The sequence below is a fragment of the Squalius cephalus genome (genome assembly GCF_949319135.1).
Source record: "Squalius cephalus genome assembly, chromosome: 1".
Classification (NCBI taxonomy): domain Eukaryota; kingdom Metazoa; phylum Chordata; class Actinopteri; order Cypriniformes; family Leuciscidae; genus Squalius; species Squalius cephalus.
The window spans coordinates 21,791,710-21,813,952 of record NC_137122.1 but is presented as its reverse complement, the minus strand read 5'-3'; the positions used below and the strand labels follow the sequence as shown (position 1 = coordinate 21,813,952).

The 22,243-nt window shown below is 37.6% G+C and overlaps 1 protein-coding gene across 1 annotated transcript; it reads right to left on the bottom strand.

Moving 5' to 3' along the window:
• Nucleotides 1–11,177: 11,177 nt before the first annotated feature.
• Nucleotides 11,178–16,341, bottom strand: LOC307164676 (von Willebrand factor A domain-containing protein 7-like). The gene is made up of 6 exons (XM_079881711.1): nucleotides 16,111–16,341; nucleotides 15,424–15,696; nucleotides 15,184–15,277; nucleotides 14,793–14,915; nucleotides 14,456–14,645; nucleotides 11,178–11,406 (listed from the first exon to the last, which is right to left on the bottom strand). The coding sequence occupies exons 1-6, from the start codon at nucleotides 16,264–16,266 to the stop codon at nucleotides 11,307–11,309; spliced, it is 936 nt and encodes a 311-aa protein (XP_079737837.1). The 5' UTR covers nucleotides 16,267–16,341; the 3' UTR covers nucleotides 11,178–11,306.
• Between the last annotated feature and the right edge of the window lie 5,902 nt (nucleotides 16,342–22,243).

The following is a 22,243-nucleotide window of genomic DNA, read 5'->3' as shown; positions in this document are numbered from 1 at the left end:
CAATAGGCTACTTGATTGATTGTGATTGTGTTTACATACAATATTGCCAAAGCAGTATGCACAAAACAAGTCTCGACAAGAAAAAAATATATACAATATAACAATAACAAAGAACAATAAACATTCAAATAAGTTGCTATAATAAAAAAGAGAGAATATATTTTTCTTTCTCTTGTGTGTTGTCATGAGGACATTCCTTGCTGATGTTTTCAACAGATACTTGGACTAGAATTTATAAATAGACATTTGCATAGAAATAAACCATACTAGGGTGTATTTGAGATATTTCAGGTCAGGTGGTGTTTTGAGTCTAGTGGGAAAGCTCAGCATGTCCAACATGATGCACATGGAGAGAGAGATGGATGGAGTGATGTGGAAAAAGGTGTGGGTGGAGGAATGTGAGGACCAGATCAAACAGACGGAGAGAGAGAGAGAGAGAGAGAGAGAGAGAGAGAGAGAGAGAGAGAGAGAGAGAGAGAGAGAGAGAGAGAGAGAGAGAGAGAGAGAGAGAGGGCAGAGGTTGAGTGTAAGAACTGGAGGGAAAGACTGAGTAAAGGTACAAACACAGAGCAACAGAAAGAAGGACATTCAGACTTTTCGAAGGTCATTAACGGGAAAGAAAGTGTATGAAATGTTTCCACACAGGTATTCATCACATAACACAACCAACAAATATTTTACTATCTGATGTCATTATTGATACTTATGCAATAGATACTTAATGTGTAAAGACATATTTGGTAACACTTTATGGTTCATTAGTTAACTACTTTTCCCAGCCAGCACAGCCATGTGGGGCCCAAATGGGTTTGACCTGGGCTATCTAACTGGGACCCAGCCAGTTTTGTCCTCTGTTTCCATGTAGGCCCCACATGGGTTTGGGTTTGCACAGTACAGGCTGTTTAATGTAACACTTAATCAGTGTTGGAGGTAATGAGATAATTAAGTGATTGAATAATGATTGTGCATTATTGATGAACACCTGCTGTTAACAAGCATAATCACTGAAGGAAAGAGAAACACAAGAACTACTTCCAGCCACAGCCTTGGATGAAATCAACTGAAGATAAAATACATCAAATCTCTCAAGATCTGATTAAACAACTCCACAAACAGCATTACCAGCTTCACTTATTACTAACCAGACTGACTTTATTTATGTCAGACATCTACAGAAAATAATTAAGAAGAGGTTTAGATGTTGATTACTTATTTGAAAGTAATAGTTTGGTTTGATGTTACCATTGTGGCGATCCGTGTGTGCTTTAGTCAGGCTCTTGACTTTTTAACATTAGTTTTTCTCAGGCAGCTGTGTCTGTTTGTTATGGTGAGAACAGAGACATTATTTGTTAACATTAGCTAATGTACTGTGAACTAACATGAACAAACAATGTACAGCTATGTTTTTATTAACTAATATTAACAAAGATGAATAAATGTATTGCTCATTGTTAGTTTATAGTTAATACATTAATGTTAACTAATGAACCTTATTGTAAAGTGTTACCACATATTTATATTTATACAGTACTTTATGTGCAAATCTGTACACAAGTCTTCTGCGTATGCGAGATATATGAAGAGTTCAGATGCAAAAGCCTCTAAGTGCCATCTGAAATTTTCCTCTAGAAAATTAATTGTCATTTAAGTGAAATAACTGAAATTAAATATACAAGCTTGATAAAAATGATCATTCTAGAAGAAAATTTCAGATGGCACTTTTTGCATCTGAACTTTTCATATATTAACTAATTAATTTTTCTTAAATGACATGATAAATCCAATTTGTCTTGATCTTTTGACATATGAGGTCTTCATTAAAACATCCTGCAAGTTTCATAGCTTAAAACGTCCTCATTATGAACAAAGCATTTACTTGATCAAACTCCAAAAACAGCTTGTTTTGATATTGTGGGATCTGAGATGTCACACTGGCAAACACATTTGCATATGCCCGCCTCCAGAGCAAGACATCAACCAATAGTTATACATCATAACACTATAGGCACCGCCCACTGGTGTTCAGTTTTGCCCAATTGGGCGATTTTGAATTTGATTGTGCAGGTCAAATCTGGGCTGGTTTGGGGTCAGTTCGGCGGTTTTCAAACATCTACATGTTAAAGTCTAATTGGTTAAAAAACTAAACTGTGCATGTAGTCCATAAAATCAGTCATCATTACATTACTGAACACACAGCCCATCCAGAGTCAGCTGGCGTTGGTGTTGGCGTCACCGACGAGCACGCACTTTTAGCCAATCAGCGATCAGCAGGCAGACTTGATTTAGCGCGAGAAGTTGTAGCTGTTTATTCAAGTGATCACAAATGCCAAAGTGACATACTATACAGTAAGTTGTATCTACGGTAAAGAGTGAGATAGTGAGCAACTCTAAAAACGTATACATGTGGTGGGAGATGACTCGATGGTTACTATAACTCTGAGAGGAGAGAGCACAGCTGAATGACTAGAATTAAAATCAAATATGGGATGACTCCTGTCCATGGTCATATGCTCACTTGTCTAACCAGACATCTGCAACTTTTACACCGTCCAGACTGCACTCTACTTGTCTCTGACAGCTGCTGAAAAAGGTTTGAATCAACGATGAGTCAGTTTTGACTGCTAAATTCTGCGTTATGTTCTGCAATGTGTACATCCGAGGGTAAAAGTCATCGGTTCATTTCTTGATTGCCGTTTTGACAGTGTCCACCGGAGCATTTTAGTTATGTTTGCTAATTCTCCTTAATTATTGCCTGTTTGATCCGTTTTCATGGTAAATGTATTTATTTTTGTTTTAAGAAGATAAAAATGATGCTTATCAACCCTGAATGACATGACAATAAAATATCACATTATTTTGGCAGTAGAATTTTGGGCGTTTTTTTTTTTTTTTTTTTTTTGGAGTGGGCGGGTTTTGGTGAGCTTTTGGGCTGGATAAATCACCGTCCCAATCTGGCAACACTGCTGGTGTTCAGTCACTTAACGGCTGACATTTGCCTATGAGGATTATATGTTGGTTCGGAGCATTTTACTTTATAAGCGAGGCACAGTGTAATGGAGAGTTAATAAAAACACTGACCTGAAGAGTATGAAATGAAATATCCACATCATATAACAACTCAAGAATGCTATGAAGCCAAATATTGTTGTTAAAATGAAGAGGGTTTATTAGAGAGAGAGAGAGAGAGAGAGAGAGAGAGAGAGTCTCTGAGGTTATTTTTAACACAGAGAACAGGAACTGCTGTGTTGACTCCCTAAACACACACTCACACACCTGACAGTGCCGGAAACACCCTAACACACACACACACACTGAGTTTCTGCAGAGAGTCACATGACCTGCGAGGGTCTGATGATTATTATTTCAACTCCCTTCAGGGGTCAATGCCATATACGCAGATCCGAGACGATGAAGAGGAAAACATTTAGAAAATCATGTTATTAGACACTTAATCTTTATGCTCGTGGTGCTTAAGTGGTTTAAACACATTTAAGTACATTTTCATTAAGTTTTATTTTAAGACTGTAACCACTTCCTATTATATTTTTATCATGCTATACAAACATTTTTCTTGAATGCATCAGTGCACACATCTGAATAATTTTTTATTACTTTTTTTTAAGCTAAAAAAGTATTTTAGTGATTTTTGAATCAGATATTTCATACCATATGCTATAAATAATCAGATATTTTTAAGATATTAATAGACCTTGACTTTGAGTCAAGAATCATTTTTCACATAGAAATTGCTCAGAAAGTCTTCAATACTATTTTCTTGTAAAACTGTACTCCAATATCTTTATTTACAACTACGGGAAAAAAGAGAAAGAAATGGAGGTGACAGGATGATTTAGGAACTAATGGCTGATTTGCAGATCGATACAGTTCAAAGGTCATGTTGATCAGCGATTTCTTTAACGGTTTACAGGTTAACCTTCCATCTCTTAAACAGTCACACCCTCAGTAGTGACCGATCGCTCGCTCACTGCATCTATTATCCCGTCACACACACTCTGCGGCTGATGGTGTCACAAGAGCTGCCTTGTTCCTGTCTTTCCACCGGTAGCCCGCAAAAATCCCAGAAATCCATGTTATTTCCGCACCTGTGTTTGTTTGGCAGGCGCGTGCGCGCGTCAGAGAGCCGCGTAAACACAAGAAACGCCTCAGAACTGAAGCCGTGTGTGTTCGGCGGACAAACCTCAGCTCTGTACACACACACACCGAGAGATGGAGAACATCACTGCGCCCTCTGATGGATCTCAGAGATCTTTCGATCGCTGACACCTCAACTGTGTGAAGCGGTGTTGTGCCGAATTTTGACCCCTCCAGATTAATCCCCAGTAGCCTATAGTTAGGGGTTCGGTTAGGATTAGGAGGTGGGGTTAGGTTCAGGCAATCAGGTAGTGGCTTCATGAGGGATGGGGTAGGGGGTAATCATTTCTCAAGTCGAAATTCGGTTAGGCTACCTCGGCCCTCATACTGCTCATGCTCGTCAGTGGTGCGAGTAAAGTATGTTATCATGTTACATGGCATGTTATTCTTGCAGACTACTGAATAATTTGCACAATAATTGACACAATTAATTGCACAATTAATTTAAACGTTGCACATGCATTGGCCACTTAGCTCAGATGCATGACTCTAGTCTTAAAGAACGACCCAGATAGCAGACCAACACTGAATCAACATTGAATCAACCGGGGGTGCAAGATTTTTTTTTTTTTTTTTTTTTTTTAATAACCCCTTAAACCATGACTTCTGGCAAGTTTTGTGGATAGAAATGGACATTGAGACATACAAATTTGACATACCATCAAAAGAAGGCATGATTATTGCAGCACATACCTTGAACTGGTCACAAACACGATTAGGACAGGATTATTCATGTTTTTCTTTTGTGTTAATTTTCAGATGTAAGGTAGAAATTGATAGTGGAAAAATGAAACTCTTTCCAACCTCATCTGCACTACTGATCTTTTTTCTGTAACACACTTTAGCACTTAGATACATCATCATGTAACCAGTACTTTCATTTATTTTATCCTGTAGACATTTTGAACATTAAAATCCAAATGAAACTTTTCATTAGTTTAAAAGGTGACTAGCTTGCATAGCCTATTTTACTTCACTAACCTCCAGGGACGTGCAAAGAGTTCATCAGGGCCAGGGGCTCAAATGTAAGAAAGACAATTTGCTGTGATTAATCGCAATTCCCCCAAACTTGTAATAATCAATATTTAAATATAGAATCACTAATTAAATTAAACAACACACAAAAAAGGGGGAAAAAAGAAAAATGTTCACACAAATTGGACAGAAAATAGCCCTATTAAAATATAAAACATCAATATATTATTCTTCATTCAGTTCTATGCAACATACTCAGATTTAACAGATTTATTTTTTGACTAATTATCAAAATAAAGTATAGTATAGTCATACAAAGCTCTTATTACCAGAGCATGTGATCAGAGCAGGTAATTTTACCATTGTTGCCCAGCATTGCTATACCAGCTCAGCAAACAGAAGTCTAGAAATTTCACGTTATTTCAGCGGACTTTGCTTTTCTAGTGCGTGATCGGTAGCCTACATGATTGGAGTGTTTGGGCCGTTAAGGAGCAGAACGCGCAGCGCAAAGACGGAGCGGAACATTGAGCAGAGAGCGCAGTACGCGGACACACGCACGGAACGGAGAGCGCGGCGCAAACATGGAGCGGAAAAGACCCGCACGGGAAGTTACTAAACAAGCTGCACGAGAATGAAACCTGATCGCCGAACACGGAAGGGCGGGACGGCATATTTTCCATAGACAGTAAAAAAATGGACACAGCGACCCCATGGACTTAAACGGAGAAAAGTTCGTACTGCTTTCTCCTTTCCACAAACGCTTGCTCACTCTCCCGTGGCGTCTGTCGTGGTGTCGTTGTGTCTGTCGCCGCGTCGCTTCTGAGTGCGCTTTCCGCGCGCCCACATTTGAAATATTTGCATGTGAACGGCCCCATATGACAACGTGTGTAAGTGAATGTCGTGATATTACTGATCATGTGAAGATTTTGCAGCGGCGCTGAAAATCCAGCGGCGGCGCTGTGCCGCTGCTTAATACATTGTAGGGGAAACACTGAGGAGTATACTGTGAATTAACAGTGCTCAAAATCGACAGTCAGAGGCTGTTTTCACAATCACACCCTATTCCCTCATTCACTATTCCCTACATTAGTTCACTAATATAGTCCACTTGACAGAGTGAATGTAAAGAAGAGAGTGAATTGAGACACTGATGAACAACTGATAAGCAGAATCACTGAAGGACAGAGAAACAAGAACAGAAAAAAGAGAAACACAAGAATAATGAACTGACTTCCAGCCACAGAGTGTGAAACCAGTTTATTTCTTTCACACATGTACAAAAGTTCTTTTTGAGAATTTAACAGAGATTTAGTTAATAATAAAGTTTGTTGTCACCATGATGGAGATCAGTATTTGCTTTAGTTGGTGTCTTGTCCTAGCTTGACTACGTCAGACTTCCTACTTCTGCTCAATTTCATTTCGCTTCTGTAGTCAGTCTGAGATAGCAGCCTATCTTTCAGTTTTCCAGCGGTCTTCGGACGGCCGGGCCAATCAACGAACAGCTAGCCGTGACGTAGATGCTGATTGTACCGTGGATGCGTAGATTTACTTCACATAATCTGCAAAAGTCGTTCACAGCCATGTTTATTCCGGTATTTCGCTCGATGGTTTTGTTTTCGCATCATACATGTGTTTACAGTGGAAGTTAGATGCGGCTGAGCATGCGCATAACACGCCATAACCAAACGTCATGTGATTGGCTTACGGGTAACCAATGATTTTAAAGGGGTGGTTCGGGATTTTTGACATCAGACCTCATTTTTAAGGCTACGTTTACACGGAAACGATCTGAAGAGAAAACGCAAAAGTGATCACTTTTTATTCTGCGTTTAGACGAGCGTTATGGGGGGGAAATCTGCGTGCATACGGTGATGCAAAAGTGTGTGAAATTCAATGTAGTATGCACTCCAGGCGGCTAGGTGGCAATGTGAAGCACTGATCGGTGCCTTCACTGTCTAGCAGACTTTTGCGTTTTTACCGTTTAGACGGAAACGCGACGGTGGAGCGTTTTTAAGATTTCCACTCTGGAGGGTGGTTTCACTTTTTTGCGTTTTTAAGCCCCAAAAACGCAGTCTAAACGAAAGGCACATCTGATAAAATATTTTTACCTTTTCACCCGCAAGCGTTCTCGTGTAAACAGGGCCTAAGTCAGCCTGGTTGTTATTCATCAGTGGAGACATTTTTTGTAAAAATTATCCAGTCCTTATATTTGGATAGTTAGCCGATGCTAGGCTAGCGCGAGTCAATGGTATATATGTTAGCCAGCCATTAAAAACCATTTTACCCACTCCACAGTGCACCAAACGCAAATCAATTATAACACTGACTAGACTATCAATGTGTCTGTTGAGAGAATAATGTTAGAAATCAAACTTACCTTTCATCACATTGCATTAGTTATAATTTGTTCCCTGTAATCATAAGCCTTGTCTACAGCAGCAGCGGAGTGATATTGATTACCTAGGCAACCGAGTGAGCCGGTACACACATAGTTACGTGCGCTTCTGTTCTGTGTTTACTTTTTGCCGCATTACTAACCGGAGCAAAGTAAAATTCCGCAGCTGCTGAGAAACTAGTTCCTTTGGGATCATTGAGATGAAAGGTAAGTTTGATTTCTAACATTATTCTCTCAACGAACATTTGCATCGATAGTCTAGTGTTATAATTGATTTGCGTTTGGTGCACTGTGGAGTGGGTAAAACGGTTTTTAATGGCTGGCTAACATATATACCATTGACTCGCGCTAGCCTAGCATCGGCTAACTATCCAAATATAAGGACTGGATAATTAAAAAAAAAAAAAATGTCTCCACTGATGAATAACAACCAGGCTGACTTAAAAATGAGGTCCGATGTCAAAAATTCCGAACCACCCCTTTAAACTTCAGACAAGCGTGTTGCTTTATTTAACAAGCGGTGACTGTGTAGTTGCTGGTCCAGTGGGAATCTTTTTATGTTCAATAGTTTATTAGTGGTCTCAAATGAAAGAAGTTCACAGTAATACTTAGCTAACATTATTACTGCATTATACATTTTACATAATACATTTAAATGACAGTTGGTCAATTTAAGGCAGTCGGTTTCTCCAAGTGAAAGGAGTTAACTCGAGTTTTAATTTAGTGCATTTTTACAGTAACATACTGTAGATTACAGTAAAGAACTGTACAATTAACAGTAAATTACTGGCAACAGTGTTGCCAGTATTTTACTGTAAAAAAACCTGGTAAGGTCTAACAGTGTACCACTTTTTAGGTACCCTTCCGTTGGGGTACCTAGCACAGTGGTACGGTACTAAAGGGTGGAGCTAGACTCACTGCAGGACGTTAATTGGTTGACAGAATATCGTCACTTGCGCGTGCTACAAGGGGAATGACAACATAAGAAGCGCCATTTCAGGTGAGAATGTAGTTGTTTAAAGCTCAAATCTGTGGTTTAATCCAGAATTTTATCCAGGTTGTGAGATCCAGGCGATCACCGGGCGCTCGGCGCTCATGTACCCCGTCTGGAACAGCCTTTCCTCGGCTAGTCGTTCTGACATTTGCCGCTGACTCTGGCGTCTCTGTAGTGGTTAAACATGAGATATAATTCGTCTTGAGTATATCTAACGGGCGATGTTTGGTCTTGTGAATCTATAATTTGTTTCCTGGCCAATCGTTTTGGCTGGGGGCTAAGTGAAGGCTGCCAACTCTCACGCATTCACCGTGAGACATGCAATTGACGCTTTTCACATGCTCTCACGCTACACATCAATTTTCTCACGCACAGAAAAATCGCGAAGCAAAGAGGACACGGAGAACGACAGACTAGACAGAGCAGGTTACTTATGATATAAAAAAATCTCAGCTCTCAGATTCTGTCACTTTTATTCCGAAATTCAAACAATAAATACAGTTTTGGTGCTTGTAAATGTGATGCGACAGATCCCTAGCGGCACGTGACCCGATCATCTCTAGCTAATAGTAAATAAACATGAATGAACACTGTTGAAAGATACAGTACAACTTACCAAAATGTATATTCCTCATACATAATATCAGCCAATCAATCAAACAAAGGGGTCAATAAAACAGCTGGAGAACAATTGTCACATAACATTTACCTCAGGAAAGCCATTTGAAAGCCATAATATAGGCTATAGCACGTTAGTTGGCTACACTGTTAGACCTTACCAGGTTTTTTTTTACAGTAAAATACTGGCAACATTGTTGCCAGTAATTTACTGTTAATTGTACAGTTCTTTACTTTCACTTGCAGAAACCGACTGCCGTAAATTGACCAACTGGCATTTAAATGTATTAACTAAAATGTATGATGCATTAATAATGTGATCAAAGTATTACTGTGAACTAATTTCATTTGAAAACACTAAAAAACTATTGTACAAAAAAAGATTTCCACTGGACCAGCAACTACACAGTAACTACCTGTTAAATAAAGCAACATGCAGCAAATCCTCAATGTTTGTAGATCTTCACCTGGACTGAAGCTCAGGCTCTACTCTTCAGCACAATGGTGACCCAAAAAAGACTATTATGGTAATTTACTGTAAACTACTGGCAACAGTGTTGCCAGTATATATCTGTTTTATAACTTACAGTTTATTACTGTTTAAATACATTTTGTGGGTGTGTCTTTTTATCTTACACTGTTAACCCTTTCAACCCCACAGGAAAATCCACACTACAAAGAGTAAAAGTAACATTGACGCATTGTTGCAGTGAGATAATTAAGAGAATATGTAAGTGATTGTTGAGCATTAGTGATGAACACCTGCTGTTAACAAGCAGAATCAAGAAAGAGGAACACACGAACAGAAAATAGAGAAACACAAGAACTACAACTGACTTCCAGCCATTACACATTATTACACGTATTATTAACCAGTATGACTTTATTTCTGTCATACATCTACAGAATTTGTTATTGAGATGTTTAATTGAAAATGTTTGTTTTGAAGTTACCATTATAGAGATCAGTGCTTGCTTTAGTTGGGTTCTGGACTCTTGACTTAACATTACTAAGCCTCTGAGTGTCGATCTTGAGCGCTATTAATTCACAGTATATTCCTGTAGGCTATTTTTGTTTTCTGCTGTATATTACTGTTTAATTGAAAGTGGTATGATATTGTCCGAATTTGGCCTTTTTTTACAGCAAGGGTTAACAGTGTAGCTGTTGCCTGCTGAACTGTTATGTTGCTCCGATTGCTGAAATGACATTTATTCTTGTCATCTGTGATATTTGCTGAAGAAGTTACTTTGAGGTGTTAGTCACTGACCTACAAGTAAGCATGTTTTCTTTATGTTCGTGTTTATAGAGACTGGTATTTAGTTATTTATAACTGCGTCACACACGCAGACATGCCCTCAGCTGTTGTTTCTGTTAGTCTAGCTTAACATTGCTGTTCTATATGTGATTATTTCTTCTTTTGTTTTTTGATGATTCCTTTGGGATGTGAATTCGATATTTTGAGCTGTTTAATACCAAACGAGCGATTAGAATCTGATGAGCTGTGTTATCCATAGAGTGATGTTTACCATGTTAGATGATTGCTTATCTATAATGTACAATTTGATGCCTTATTTTCCTTTATTGGATTGTATTCCATGGTGAAATGTTAACTATTGTTAACAAATGTTAAATGTTAACAATGCTTTGACTGCCTTTTAATGGATGAATTTTATTGTATATGCCCAGCTATTCTTGTTATTCACATCCTTTATGGTATTTCTTGTTTTCCAGATTAATTCCTCTACTGCCTGTAATTGATACCTACCTGTGAAATACCTGTACCTCTGCGGCTTGTCCTTTTATTAATACATCATCTAAACCTGCTCAACTATCTCCTTATCCTTTTAATAAACTGTACTCTGACAGGCACCCAGAGGGCTTCACTCATCTAATTACAAATCAAATCCAGACAGTCAAAGTCTCCCAAACATGAATCATGACTTGGATCCTTCCAGTGAATATCGGCCATTACCACCACCAAATAACCATAAACGTTCAAATAACCTCTGACCTTTGTGCTACTATTGTAACCAAAACACATTTGGCACTCATTTTGCTGTGATAATTCAGCATATTTTATTTGACAAATTTTCATATGAGGAAATTCAAGAAGTGGCAAACATAATTTAACGTTTTGCCCATGCAACGCCATTAAACTTCAATTATCTCATTTTAATTCTCACTTGCATCCGAAACTCTTGATTTGGAGTTAAAGAAAGAAAAGATAGTTTTAAAATTTCCCTCTGGCTTGTCCTTATGAAGCCCCATCAGTCTGAGAAGGAGAAAAAAAAGAAAGTTAGTTTTTAGTTGAACAGTTCATGGTAATTTGATTCACTTTCAATGTGTCTTGATGTTAGCACACAGCAAAATCCCCAGTGTTAAATTAACACTGCTTGGTGTTTATATAATCCAAACTCAGAGTGTTATAAATAACACTGAAGCAGTGTTGAAGTTAATGAGATAATCAAGTGATTAATTGAGTGAAGATTGAGCATTATTGAAGACACCTGATGTTAACAAGCAGAATCACTGAAGGAGAAAATTACAAATTTGAGACACCATTATGGTGATCGGTGAATGCTTTAGTTGGGCTTTTGACCCTTACATTTTTAAGTTTAGAGTTTGTTTGGCTGCTGTAACTGAGTTGTAACAGCCAGATGGACAAAGAGAAAATGTGATAACATGGTGTTGGTCATGTTTTAACATACTCTTTTAAAGCCTAATTTCTGCATTTGGTTTGTTTGATTGATTATAGCAGCACTGTCCTTGTACAGCACAAGCTCTGAAAAGTGAAGCCAAAGTGTTTCAATCGCCCCCCCAGTGACTGGTCCTATTATAGGTCATAAACCCTGTCTCCCTGTGTTATTTAACAGCACTGAGACCAACTAAACAATTAAATTACACTTCAAATATATTTTTTCTAAAGATGGTTTCTGTCATTTACTGTAGTTTTTATCACACTGATGGATGTTCAAGTGTTTGTTTTTAAAATAAGTTTGTTTTTAGGTAGTTATTTGATGCAGTGGTGTGACATCATGATTGACAGCTGTGACTGACAGGTTCTCTGAGCAAAGTAGTCACTGAAGCACCAACAAACTGAACATGCTGTTTGTCACCATTTCTGAGATTCATACACTGATTCTTGATGTCTGTGTGTGCCAAAATGAAATAATTTTCACTCTTTTTTTTTTTTTTTTTGGTATCAGAACAACTTTTAAGATATCATTGGAATTACATTGAAAAGGCTAAAAAATATTATGCTGTACAAGGACAGTGCTGCTCTGATCAATAAAGTAAACCTAACTCAGAAATTAGTCTCTAAATGAGTTCAGTGATTCAGGTCAAAAAATTATTGTTAAAACATAACCAACACCATCAGATGACCTTTTTTCTTTGTTCATCTGGCTGTTATAACTGAATTACAGCAGCCAAACTAAATATAATGTTACTAACTAAAGGGTCAAGAGCACAACTAAAGCAAACACTGATCACCATAATGTGTTAATGAGATAATTAAGTGATTGAGTGATGATTGAGCATTATTGCTGCCACCTGATGTTAACAAGCGGAATCACCAAAGGAGAAAAATCACAAAATTTAAGTCACCAAAATTTGGTGATTTTTCTCCTTTGATGATTCCGCTTGTTAATATCAGGTGTCAGCAAAACAAAATACTGCTAAGTCAAGTAAGTAGTTTAAAAACAGGTGCTTCAGTGGTGGCTGTTACTGGCTATTTAGGTGTCTCGTGTCGCAAATACAATGACTCTGGTAGTGACGATTCTGTCTGACCAATCAGTCTGCAGTGTTTTCACATCCCATTTTAGTATCGGTACGGTATGCTTGGAACCTCAACAGAGGTGGTACCATTTAAAGCGAGCCGTATCGTACCATGCAGTGGAAAAGCGGGTGGACAGACTTTCCAGCACCCCTCCCAGAGATCCCAAGATGGCCGGGTACTCTGCACTGCCGTTTGGCCCGTAGGCGCACACGACAGTGAGAGACCTATCCATGACCCGAAGGCACAGAGAAGCAACCCTCTCGTTCACCGGGGTGAACTCCAACACATGGCGGCTGAGCTGGGGGCTATTTTAAATTCTGTCATAAAGGGTTTGTAAACCACTCTTAGTCTGACCCATCACCTAGGACCTGTTTGCCTTGGGAGACCCTACCAGGGGCATATAGCCCCGGACAACATAGCTCCTAGGATCGTTCGGGTACTCAAACCCCTCCACCACGGTAAGGTGGCAGTTCAGGGATGTTTTTTTGTATTATGTGGTAACTATTTTTTAAAAGCAATAAGGTACTCGAGGCTAGTGCTGTATGGTTAATAAGTCACAGCTGACTCCGCTTTGCGTTGTGCCGAACAACTCCCTTCAGCCGTGACATATTCGCCATACAGCACTAGCCTCAAGTACCTTATTGCTTACATACATTCTGTAGATGTCTGACAGAAATAAAGTCAGTCTGGTTAGTAATAAGTGAAGCTGGTAATGCTGTTTGTGGAGTTGTTTAATCCTCCTCTGCTGAGATCTTCAAAGATTTAATGTCTTCTTTTCTCTTCAGTGGATTTCATCTAAGGCTGTGTCTGAAGTCAGTTGTAGTTCTTGTGTTTCTGCTCGTCTTTTTCTGTTCTCTCCTTTCCTTCAGTGATTCTGCTTGTTAACAGGTTTATTAAGGCTGAGATCACAGCAAAATTCCCAGTGTTAAATTAACACTCTCAGTGTTTATATGAGTCCACACTCAGAGTGTTTAACAATGATGCAGTGTTAAAGTTAATGAGATAAGTAAGTGAATAATTGAGTGATGATTGAATATTATTGAAGACACCTGATATTAACAAGCAGAATCACTGAAGGAGAGATTTTTTATTGGTATGTTACCATTATGGTGATCAATGTTTGCTTCAGTTGGGCTCTTGACCCTTAAGTCATTAACTTTAGATTTTGTTTGGCTGCCAAACAGAGTTATAACAGCCAGATGAACAAAGAGAAAATATGATCTGATGGTGTTTGTTGTGTAATTTAACACTGGGGATTTTGCTGTGATGACTCCATATTTAATATACATAGACTTTGTGGCTCAGATAAGGTCCAGTTCTGGTTTATTTCTTTGCTCTTGGCTGACATGTGGCATTGCTATGGCCTGCTTGTGGCCCAGATCTGGCAAACAGGAGCGGTCTGCCCAAGGGCCGTCATTTCACGCTGCATGTGGGCCAGATCAGCTTTCCACGTGTGCCAGATGTGGGCCGGATCTGGGCCGACACAATGTTGCTATGTGGGTAGGGCGACTTTAACTCAAGTTAGTTAATGCCCCATGTGTACCTGTAGAAAGTGAGCTCATCACTACTCTTCCAGATCTTCTCCAACAGCTGCACACTGGCAGCGATGGCCACATCTGCAGCTTTATTATGCAGTGAACCGTGACTGGAATCAGTGCCATCCTTATTTATACCGTCCCAGCCTCTCCAAAAGCCAGTTGTGAAGTCTAGAGTACCTCCATGGCTGCACTTTCCTGTCAGAAAATAATAATATTCAGTATGATGGTTTGATGTTAAGTTGCTGATGCTAGCTCATAATTGTTCCTGGCTCTGTTTGTAACCTATCTGATGATTTTAACCCTATATATAAAGTAATATAAATAAAGAATAAAGATTGTTACCCTTTTTTTTGCTTAGTCCAAAGTATCCTGATGTCAGAATCTTATCTTTTAAAATGTTATCCTTAATTGTTGCCCCAGTGTTTGTATCTTTAGTGTCAGTTTCACAGGTTTCAGTTTTCTTATCTGGAGGGAAGACAAACTCATTTTATTGCTTTACATGTTTCATAGGCGCACAGCTGCTAAATAAATGGTATAGTTTTTAGAGTTATAAATACTATACCTACCCTGATCTAACAGAATACAGCAATTTTACAATAAAACAAAAACAATTATTTACTTTATTTTTAGATTAGTTTTGACAAATGAGTATGTCCACAGATGTCCCAAAATTGAGGTTTTGTACAAATTCATACCAAAATATAGTTTAGTAGACACACACACACGCGTATACCTGCAGGGTTGGGTATGTTCTCTTCTAAATTGATCAGGGCGGTGCAGGGCTCTGTTTCTCCCATTTCAATCCAGTTACTGTGGCTGTAGAAATCCTTTAATTACCAAACGACACACAGATGTTCAAACTTTCAGTTCATATGATCGTTTAAGTATATTCCAATTTTTTTTCTCTGAGGTGTAACTGAAATCTGTCAGTCATATTGCTCTTATATTGATCACAGCTTTGCATCTGACTCACCTGTAAAGTGTGCAGGATTTGCCCAAGCGTCTTTCGTGCATCTTCAAATTTCAGATTTTTCATATAAGTTGTGATTGCCTCCAGTCCATTAATTATGAGTAATTTACCGTCCTGAAATGCCTCGCTGTGAAAATGATATTTATCACTCAAAGGATAGTCAGTGTCTGTCTGTTGATTGTAATAGGAGATGATTTTTATGCCTGTTTCAAAGTTACTAGCAAATGCGTCTTTTTTGCAGGACCTTGCCAGTGTCTCTGTATTCAGTGGTTTTGGCTAAATAAAAACACACAAAATGTCTCGTTAGTTGTCAGATTGATGTGAACATCAGATGAATTTGAAATAAATGCACTACTTTGTTTGCATTGCACCTTTTTTTAAAATACATCCAACATCATCATGGTCACAGTGTTGATTTTTTTAAATTATTTTGTAATTTACTTAATTCATTATTTTTTGAAGCTGTCTATCACTGTAACTGTTGCAACCGCAGAATGTTTGTACATTTAATACTCGACATTTCTTTTTTTTTTTTTTTTTTTTTTTCTTGGGATCAATAACGCCTGGAAATATCAAGACTACATAAATATTAAAAGTGTGTTATTAATGATTTTGAATAATTGCAGCTCAACACAGTGTATAATATATTAATTCTTCTCTCTCACACACAGATCATGTATATATTCATACCTTTTCGAAGCCTCCAATGCTCTCGCAGACCTTTGCAGTAGCACGTAAAATGGCTATTTTTGTGATATCTTGATGATTTTTTGAATTTGGTTTTTCCTCAATGTAAAAGGTGTGAACACCAATCAGAAGAGCCAGCAGGAGAAATGCGATCCTCATTCTCAGATGATTATGAATATGAAGAACGACTCAAAGAGATCTTGAAAGATCAGTTGCTCTCGATCAATCTCATATAAGCTTAAGCTAGTGCTGTAAAATATATACATCGTAATTTAAATTGATATGAAGAAAATTTGCATCATTATCTAAAGATATGAACATTTGTATAGATATCACATTATGACTCTTAGAAGCCTATCTAGTATACGTTACGAAATACAACCTTGAGGCAACCAAAAAAAAAAAAAAAAAAAACACTGGCGCACTACGTTATTTGCATACAACATAACTTAAACCGTCACACATGTAGCCAACTTAAAACTTAAGGGAGAGAATTCACAACATTGTCTTTATTTTCATTTCTTTTTCCTTTTTAATATTCGGCCTTGGCATTGAACATTGACTTTTGCTGCATTCTGTGCACACTGCTCTACTAACTCAAAAAATGTATTGCCTCTATTTTTTTAAGTTTGCCAACTTAAATATCATCACTAAGCATAGCTATTTTTTTTAATAACTGTAAATTACAAATAAACATGAATTTAAATCACTATATATATTTAGTGTTTTGTTCATCTTAATTTAATGCAACTCAAAGTTTTTAGGACTGGCAACTTTAATTACTTCACTTATGCAACTTAACTAAATATCCCCTTTATACATATCAAAATATTACTTTATCTAAACTTATTTTTTTAAATCACTTTAAATTTCATTAAATTAAATGATATCATTTCATATAACTTTAATTGTAGTAGCAATGTTACTTAAATATTTTGTGGCAACTGATTGCCTTGTTTTCCCTTTTTTTAACTTAACTTTTATCTTAACTTAAAAAATGTTAAGTTAAGAAATTGAAAGTTTAAGGAAGCAGAACTGGCTGATATTTATTTTACGAATGTATTTTTTAGTGAATGTGAATGTTTTTATTAGTATAAACTGTATAACAAGCTAAATGCTAACTTGCTTATTTGTTCACATGTTAACAATAGCAGGGAATAACACTTGTTGTATTAGTGCAGCACTATAAAGCTTTTAACATTGTTCTCAAACCAAGCTAGACGCACTACATGCCATCATAATGGTTATTCTCCTAAAATCAACATTAATATAAATTATTCTAAACTAGCATAACAAAACATTAAACACTACTAAATCTCCCACTTAACATTAATCTGGCACAAATAAACATTACATAACACTTAATTTTAACATTTACTCTCCCTTTTAAGTGTCATGGCAAAGCATGCTGGGAAATAGACATCCCAGCCCAGTTTCAGTTAAATTTAAGTTTGTCTAAATTAAAAGAAACAAGTTCTTAGAATTCAAAACAATGAAACAATTCAACTTACTTAAAATGTATCAGTTTTTTTAATTCAAAAGAAAAACTTCTAAATACTCATAAAAGTTCATCTGATTTAACTAATTTGTATAATTTAATTTGGCCCTACTCAAAACAATTAATTATTTTGAGCGTAAGAGTTACTGTGTTTATTAGAGAACTTTCTCCAAAGGTGTGAATAGCTACCTATTGTAGGCTATTACATAGAAAATTAAGTATTCGGAATGAACTTTAACAGCTCCAGTATTTTTTTCTGCAAGGTTATTAAAGAGCAGTTTGCATAAGAGCAGTTTGCATAAGAGCAGTTTGAAAAAGAAGCCATGATCTGCTTTATCTCCTGTTCTTATTTCGACATGAATAAAACTTGATAGGATAACTATGCAAAATCTCATATCAAAGGGTAAAACCGCTATGCACTTTAACGTTTAAGCCTTCATCATTACACATTCATCATCACAAACGTTTGACTAATTACGAAAAATATTATTTTTCTAAATAAATATGTTTTTTTTTTTTTTTTTTACACATTGTCACAGTTATGCTCAGTTTTTGTTTTGTATTCAGTGTTTTCAGTTCCTGGATGTATTCCAGAAAGCAGGTTATGTGACTTTGTATTGGATTGCCAAGAATTTAATTTGATAAACCCACATCTGTCAGCTGCACCCACACTGCTGTAACGTGTGTACACACAATTTCTCCTTGAATAGATCTGACTCCACAACGGGGGACGGTTGCAAAAGTCCACAGGGACAGTTGTAAAATGTATTAAACATGTATTAAAATGCAACATGTAATAAAATAATTCTTTAACATAATTTTTGCAGTTTTGTTTGTGCAAAAACAGGGTAAAGTAACACATTTCTAAATTAAACACAATAAACAATTTCAAGAAACAACAATTAATTATTACCACATTTGAACAACAAAATACTTTTTAATTAAAATCAAGAGACTGAAATTTGATAATACTGAAAGTGAACTTTCTCTCTGTCTCTCTCTCTCGTGCGCATGCGTGAGCGTGTGGTGAGTTTGAGCGTGAATGTAATTTTGTGGCTGCCGTGCCTAAAACTAGTATTTCACCCTCAGCTATTTTTCTATCTTTTCTTTTTTTCTTTTTTTTACTGTTTTAGTTACTAAGAATAGTTTTTTGGAGTGCTAATCCGGGCCGTGTGCTACCTGCACTTGAGGAATGGCGGTCCCGGATTCGCGAGTTTTGAACACACTCACGCGGCGTCATGCAGTGAAGGTGGCGGCTGCCGTGAGTGTGGAGGATTGTTGTTTAGCAATAGGTGAAGTGTAGGCCATGAGTGCATTTTGTCAGCCTCAAAAATGAACAATGCTAATGTTATATTTAAAGCAAATGAGTTAGTTGAGCGTGGGATCATTATTGATGTTTTTTTTTACACCTGTTCTCCCTTTATCAATGCCATCTAAAAAAGTGACATTATATAGCCTAATGTTCCTCCGTTTATTATGACCAGCTATTAACACAGTCTCTTTCCCGTTATGGCAAATGTGTCTAAAGAAAATACCGATTGGCAGTGGATCTCCATTGTTAAAACATATCGTTTCATTTAGGCGTTTCGCCTACATGATTGTGAAAGACTACGCTGAATTAGACCTTACGTTTAAATTCCGTGTTTGCAACAACAGGGAAAATTAAATGTTTTGGATGCAGTAAAGTGGGACATTTGATTCGTGATTGCCCTGATAAAAGAGAAACATTAGTAACAGAGCAAAATTATGTAACTGTCCCGCCACCCGCGACAAATCAACCCATTGAAACTGACAGTACAGAGCCAGACGCGATCGCGGCAGAACGAGCTGAACCCGAGGCGATCGCAACAGAGCTGCAAGGGATAAGTCAGGTTAATTCTGAGACTATTATAACGAAAGGGTCGTTGAACAAAACAGTAGAAGATGCGGAGTCCACTGGGTCTTTTGATGACGGACTCAACTTGACAAATCGAATAGTCACTTGTGCTGCGTTCCAGTCCACTTTTAGACACGCACTTGCGAACTTCCCTAAGCACTTCCCCTTGGGGGAATCCCTGCCGCCATTTTGAAGTGCGTTCCACTTCGTGAAGTGGACGAGGGAAGTTTATATGGACAGACCCTCGTTCCCTCGATTTTGACCGAGGGAGCGAGTCTGCTTCAAATGTACACTTCAGGCACCTATATGTCCCACAATGCAGTACGATTGTGACGTCACCACATATCTCGTCTAATCACCACCACACAGACAACTCTATGATATATTAATTATATATATTTTTTTATTTAAAACAACCCAAACACACCTATAAACATTTGGATGCTGCATTAAACAAATTATTAAAGGGAAAAAAATGTAAATAATAAATCAACTCCACAGCTGATTCCAAGTGATCAAGGGCTTAGGACGTTCCAGTTCAGCCCATTGCAGTTTCCGCCAGTAGTGGGCACTCGCAATGACGTACATCCGAGTGAACGAGACGAAGGGAAGTTAGCGAGTGAAGGGCATGACAATTTTGGACTGGAACGCAGCACTATTCGGAGAGTAACGACATTAAGGTGTCTGAGATCCCACAGTGCGAGGGAGAAAAACAGCCTTCGATTGAGCAAATACGCGAGAATGATGGCATTGACATAGAGGCAGAACATACACTGTTTAAGGTACCGTTAAAACGAAGGCAAAGTGATAATACTTGTGACTTGAGACCTGTAAAGAGAACAGATGTAGGTGAATGTGAAGACCAGGCAGACACAGAGAGTGGCAGTGAATCAGACTGTAGTCTCTCTCTTTCACAAACTGAATGCGTGAGTCGCAGTTATGAAGTGGAAGATATAAAATTGTTTCTTAAAGCAACGAAAAATAGAAGAGGGGTACGAGTGAACGAATATTTTCCTGACCTTAATCAGTTTATTGAAAAGACCAGGTGTCTGATGGCTGAAGGTTTTTTTTTTACCAACAAAGAAATCTACAGGTTAAAGAAGCTAGTGAGAAAACTCAATACTGAAATAAACAATGATGGGGGTGGAAAAAGCTAATTTAATGATTTAGTGGTTTGTTTTTGCTGTTTTGTTATTTATTCTCTATGGGTGAAGTTAGTGTTGCTTCAGTTAATGTAAATGGAGCAAGAGATGTGAAAAAAAGAGTAATGTTATATGAAATGTCTAAACAGAAAAAAATAGACATTTTTTTTCTTCAAGAAACTCACAGTGATTCCAAGAATGCTGCAGATTGGGAAATAGAATGGGATGGCATCTCTATTTTTAGTCACAATACTGCTAGCAGTGGAGGAGTTGCCGTTTTATTTTCTAAGAACTTCAAGAACCAATTTCGTATGAGGTTGAAGAGATTATAAAAGGTAGACTTTTAAAGGTTAGAGCTTTATTTGAAAATGTATGTCCCAACCTCAGAAGTTGAAAGAATGCTGTTTTTAAATACTCTCAATTTAACCTTGCAAAATTGTGACAGTGAAGAGTTTTTGTTTCTGGGAGGAGATTTTAATTGTTCTGAACAAACTATTGATAGGAATCACATAGAGCCCCATGAGCCATCTCGGAAGAGACTTATTCAAGTAATTAAAACAAATGAGTTGTGCGATATATGGAGACATGTTAATGGTAATCTAAGACAATATACTTGGTCTCATACCCGTGACAATGTTTTTTCTTTTGCTAGGTTGGATAATTTTATGGTTTTAAACATCAGTGTGGTATTTTTAGCAAATGTTTTATTGTCCCTGTTAGTTTTTCTGATCATAGCATGGTGTGTTGTTCTTTTATTTTGAACTCCATTTGACCAAAGAGTGCTTATTTTAACAGTTCTTTGCTAAATGATAAAAATTGTAAGAAAAATTTCAAATATTTTTGGGAAACGTTTAGAGCTACAAAGAATACATTCCAGTCATTGAGGCAGTGGTGGGATTTTGGTAAAGTTCAAATGAAACAATTTTGCCAACAGCATACTCGAAATATTACTGTACAGTTATCTAATTCCATGAAGAACTTGGAGACATCAATAGTCAAATTACAGGAGTTAGCTGAATCAACTGGGGGGGGGGGGGGGGAGGATGTTTTGGAAGCTCTTACAATGAAAAAAACTCAACTTGGTGATCTTTTAGCGGTTAAGGTGCAAGGAGCTCTGGTTCGGTCCCGTTTTCAGAATATTGACCAAATGGATGCTCCAACAAATTTTTTCTTTAATTTGGAAAAAAAGAATGGACAGAAAAGATTAATTCACGCGCTGCGCTCCGAATCTGGTATGTTATTATCTGACCCCATTGATATTAGAAAGAGAGCAGTTTGTTTTGGTTGTAAGCTGTACAGCTGTGAATGTGTTGCAGAGCCTGACACTGACAATGTTTTTAGCGCAATTTTCCACCGGACAAATTGTGATTGTTAACTCATGATTTCTGTTCTGTGCGTCTGTGCGCACCAATCTTGCACTTCTATCTACTCCTCAACCAGACCACCTAGAGACTTCGGGTTTTCGGCATTATGTTAAGGAAGGTCTAATCTCGGGAACGCACAAAAAAAAATCCAGGAAAAGATTTACTATCTCTTAGTGTTGTGATCCCATGAGGTGAGAAAATTGCGCTAAAACACTTACTGAGTTTTTATTACTTGTTTTTGAAAACTTGGCACAGG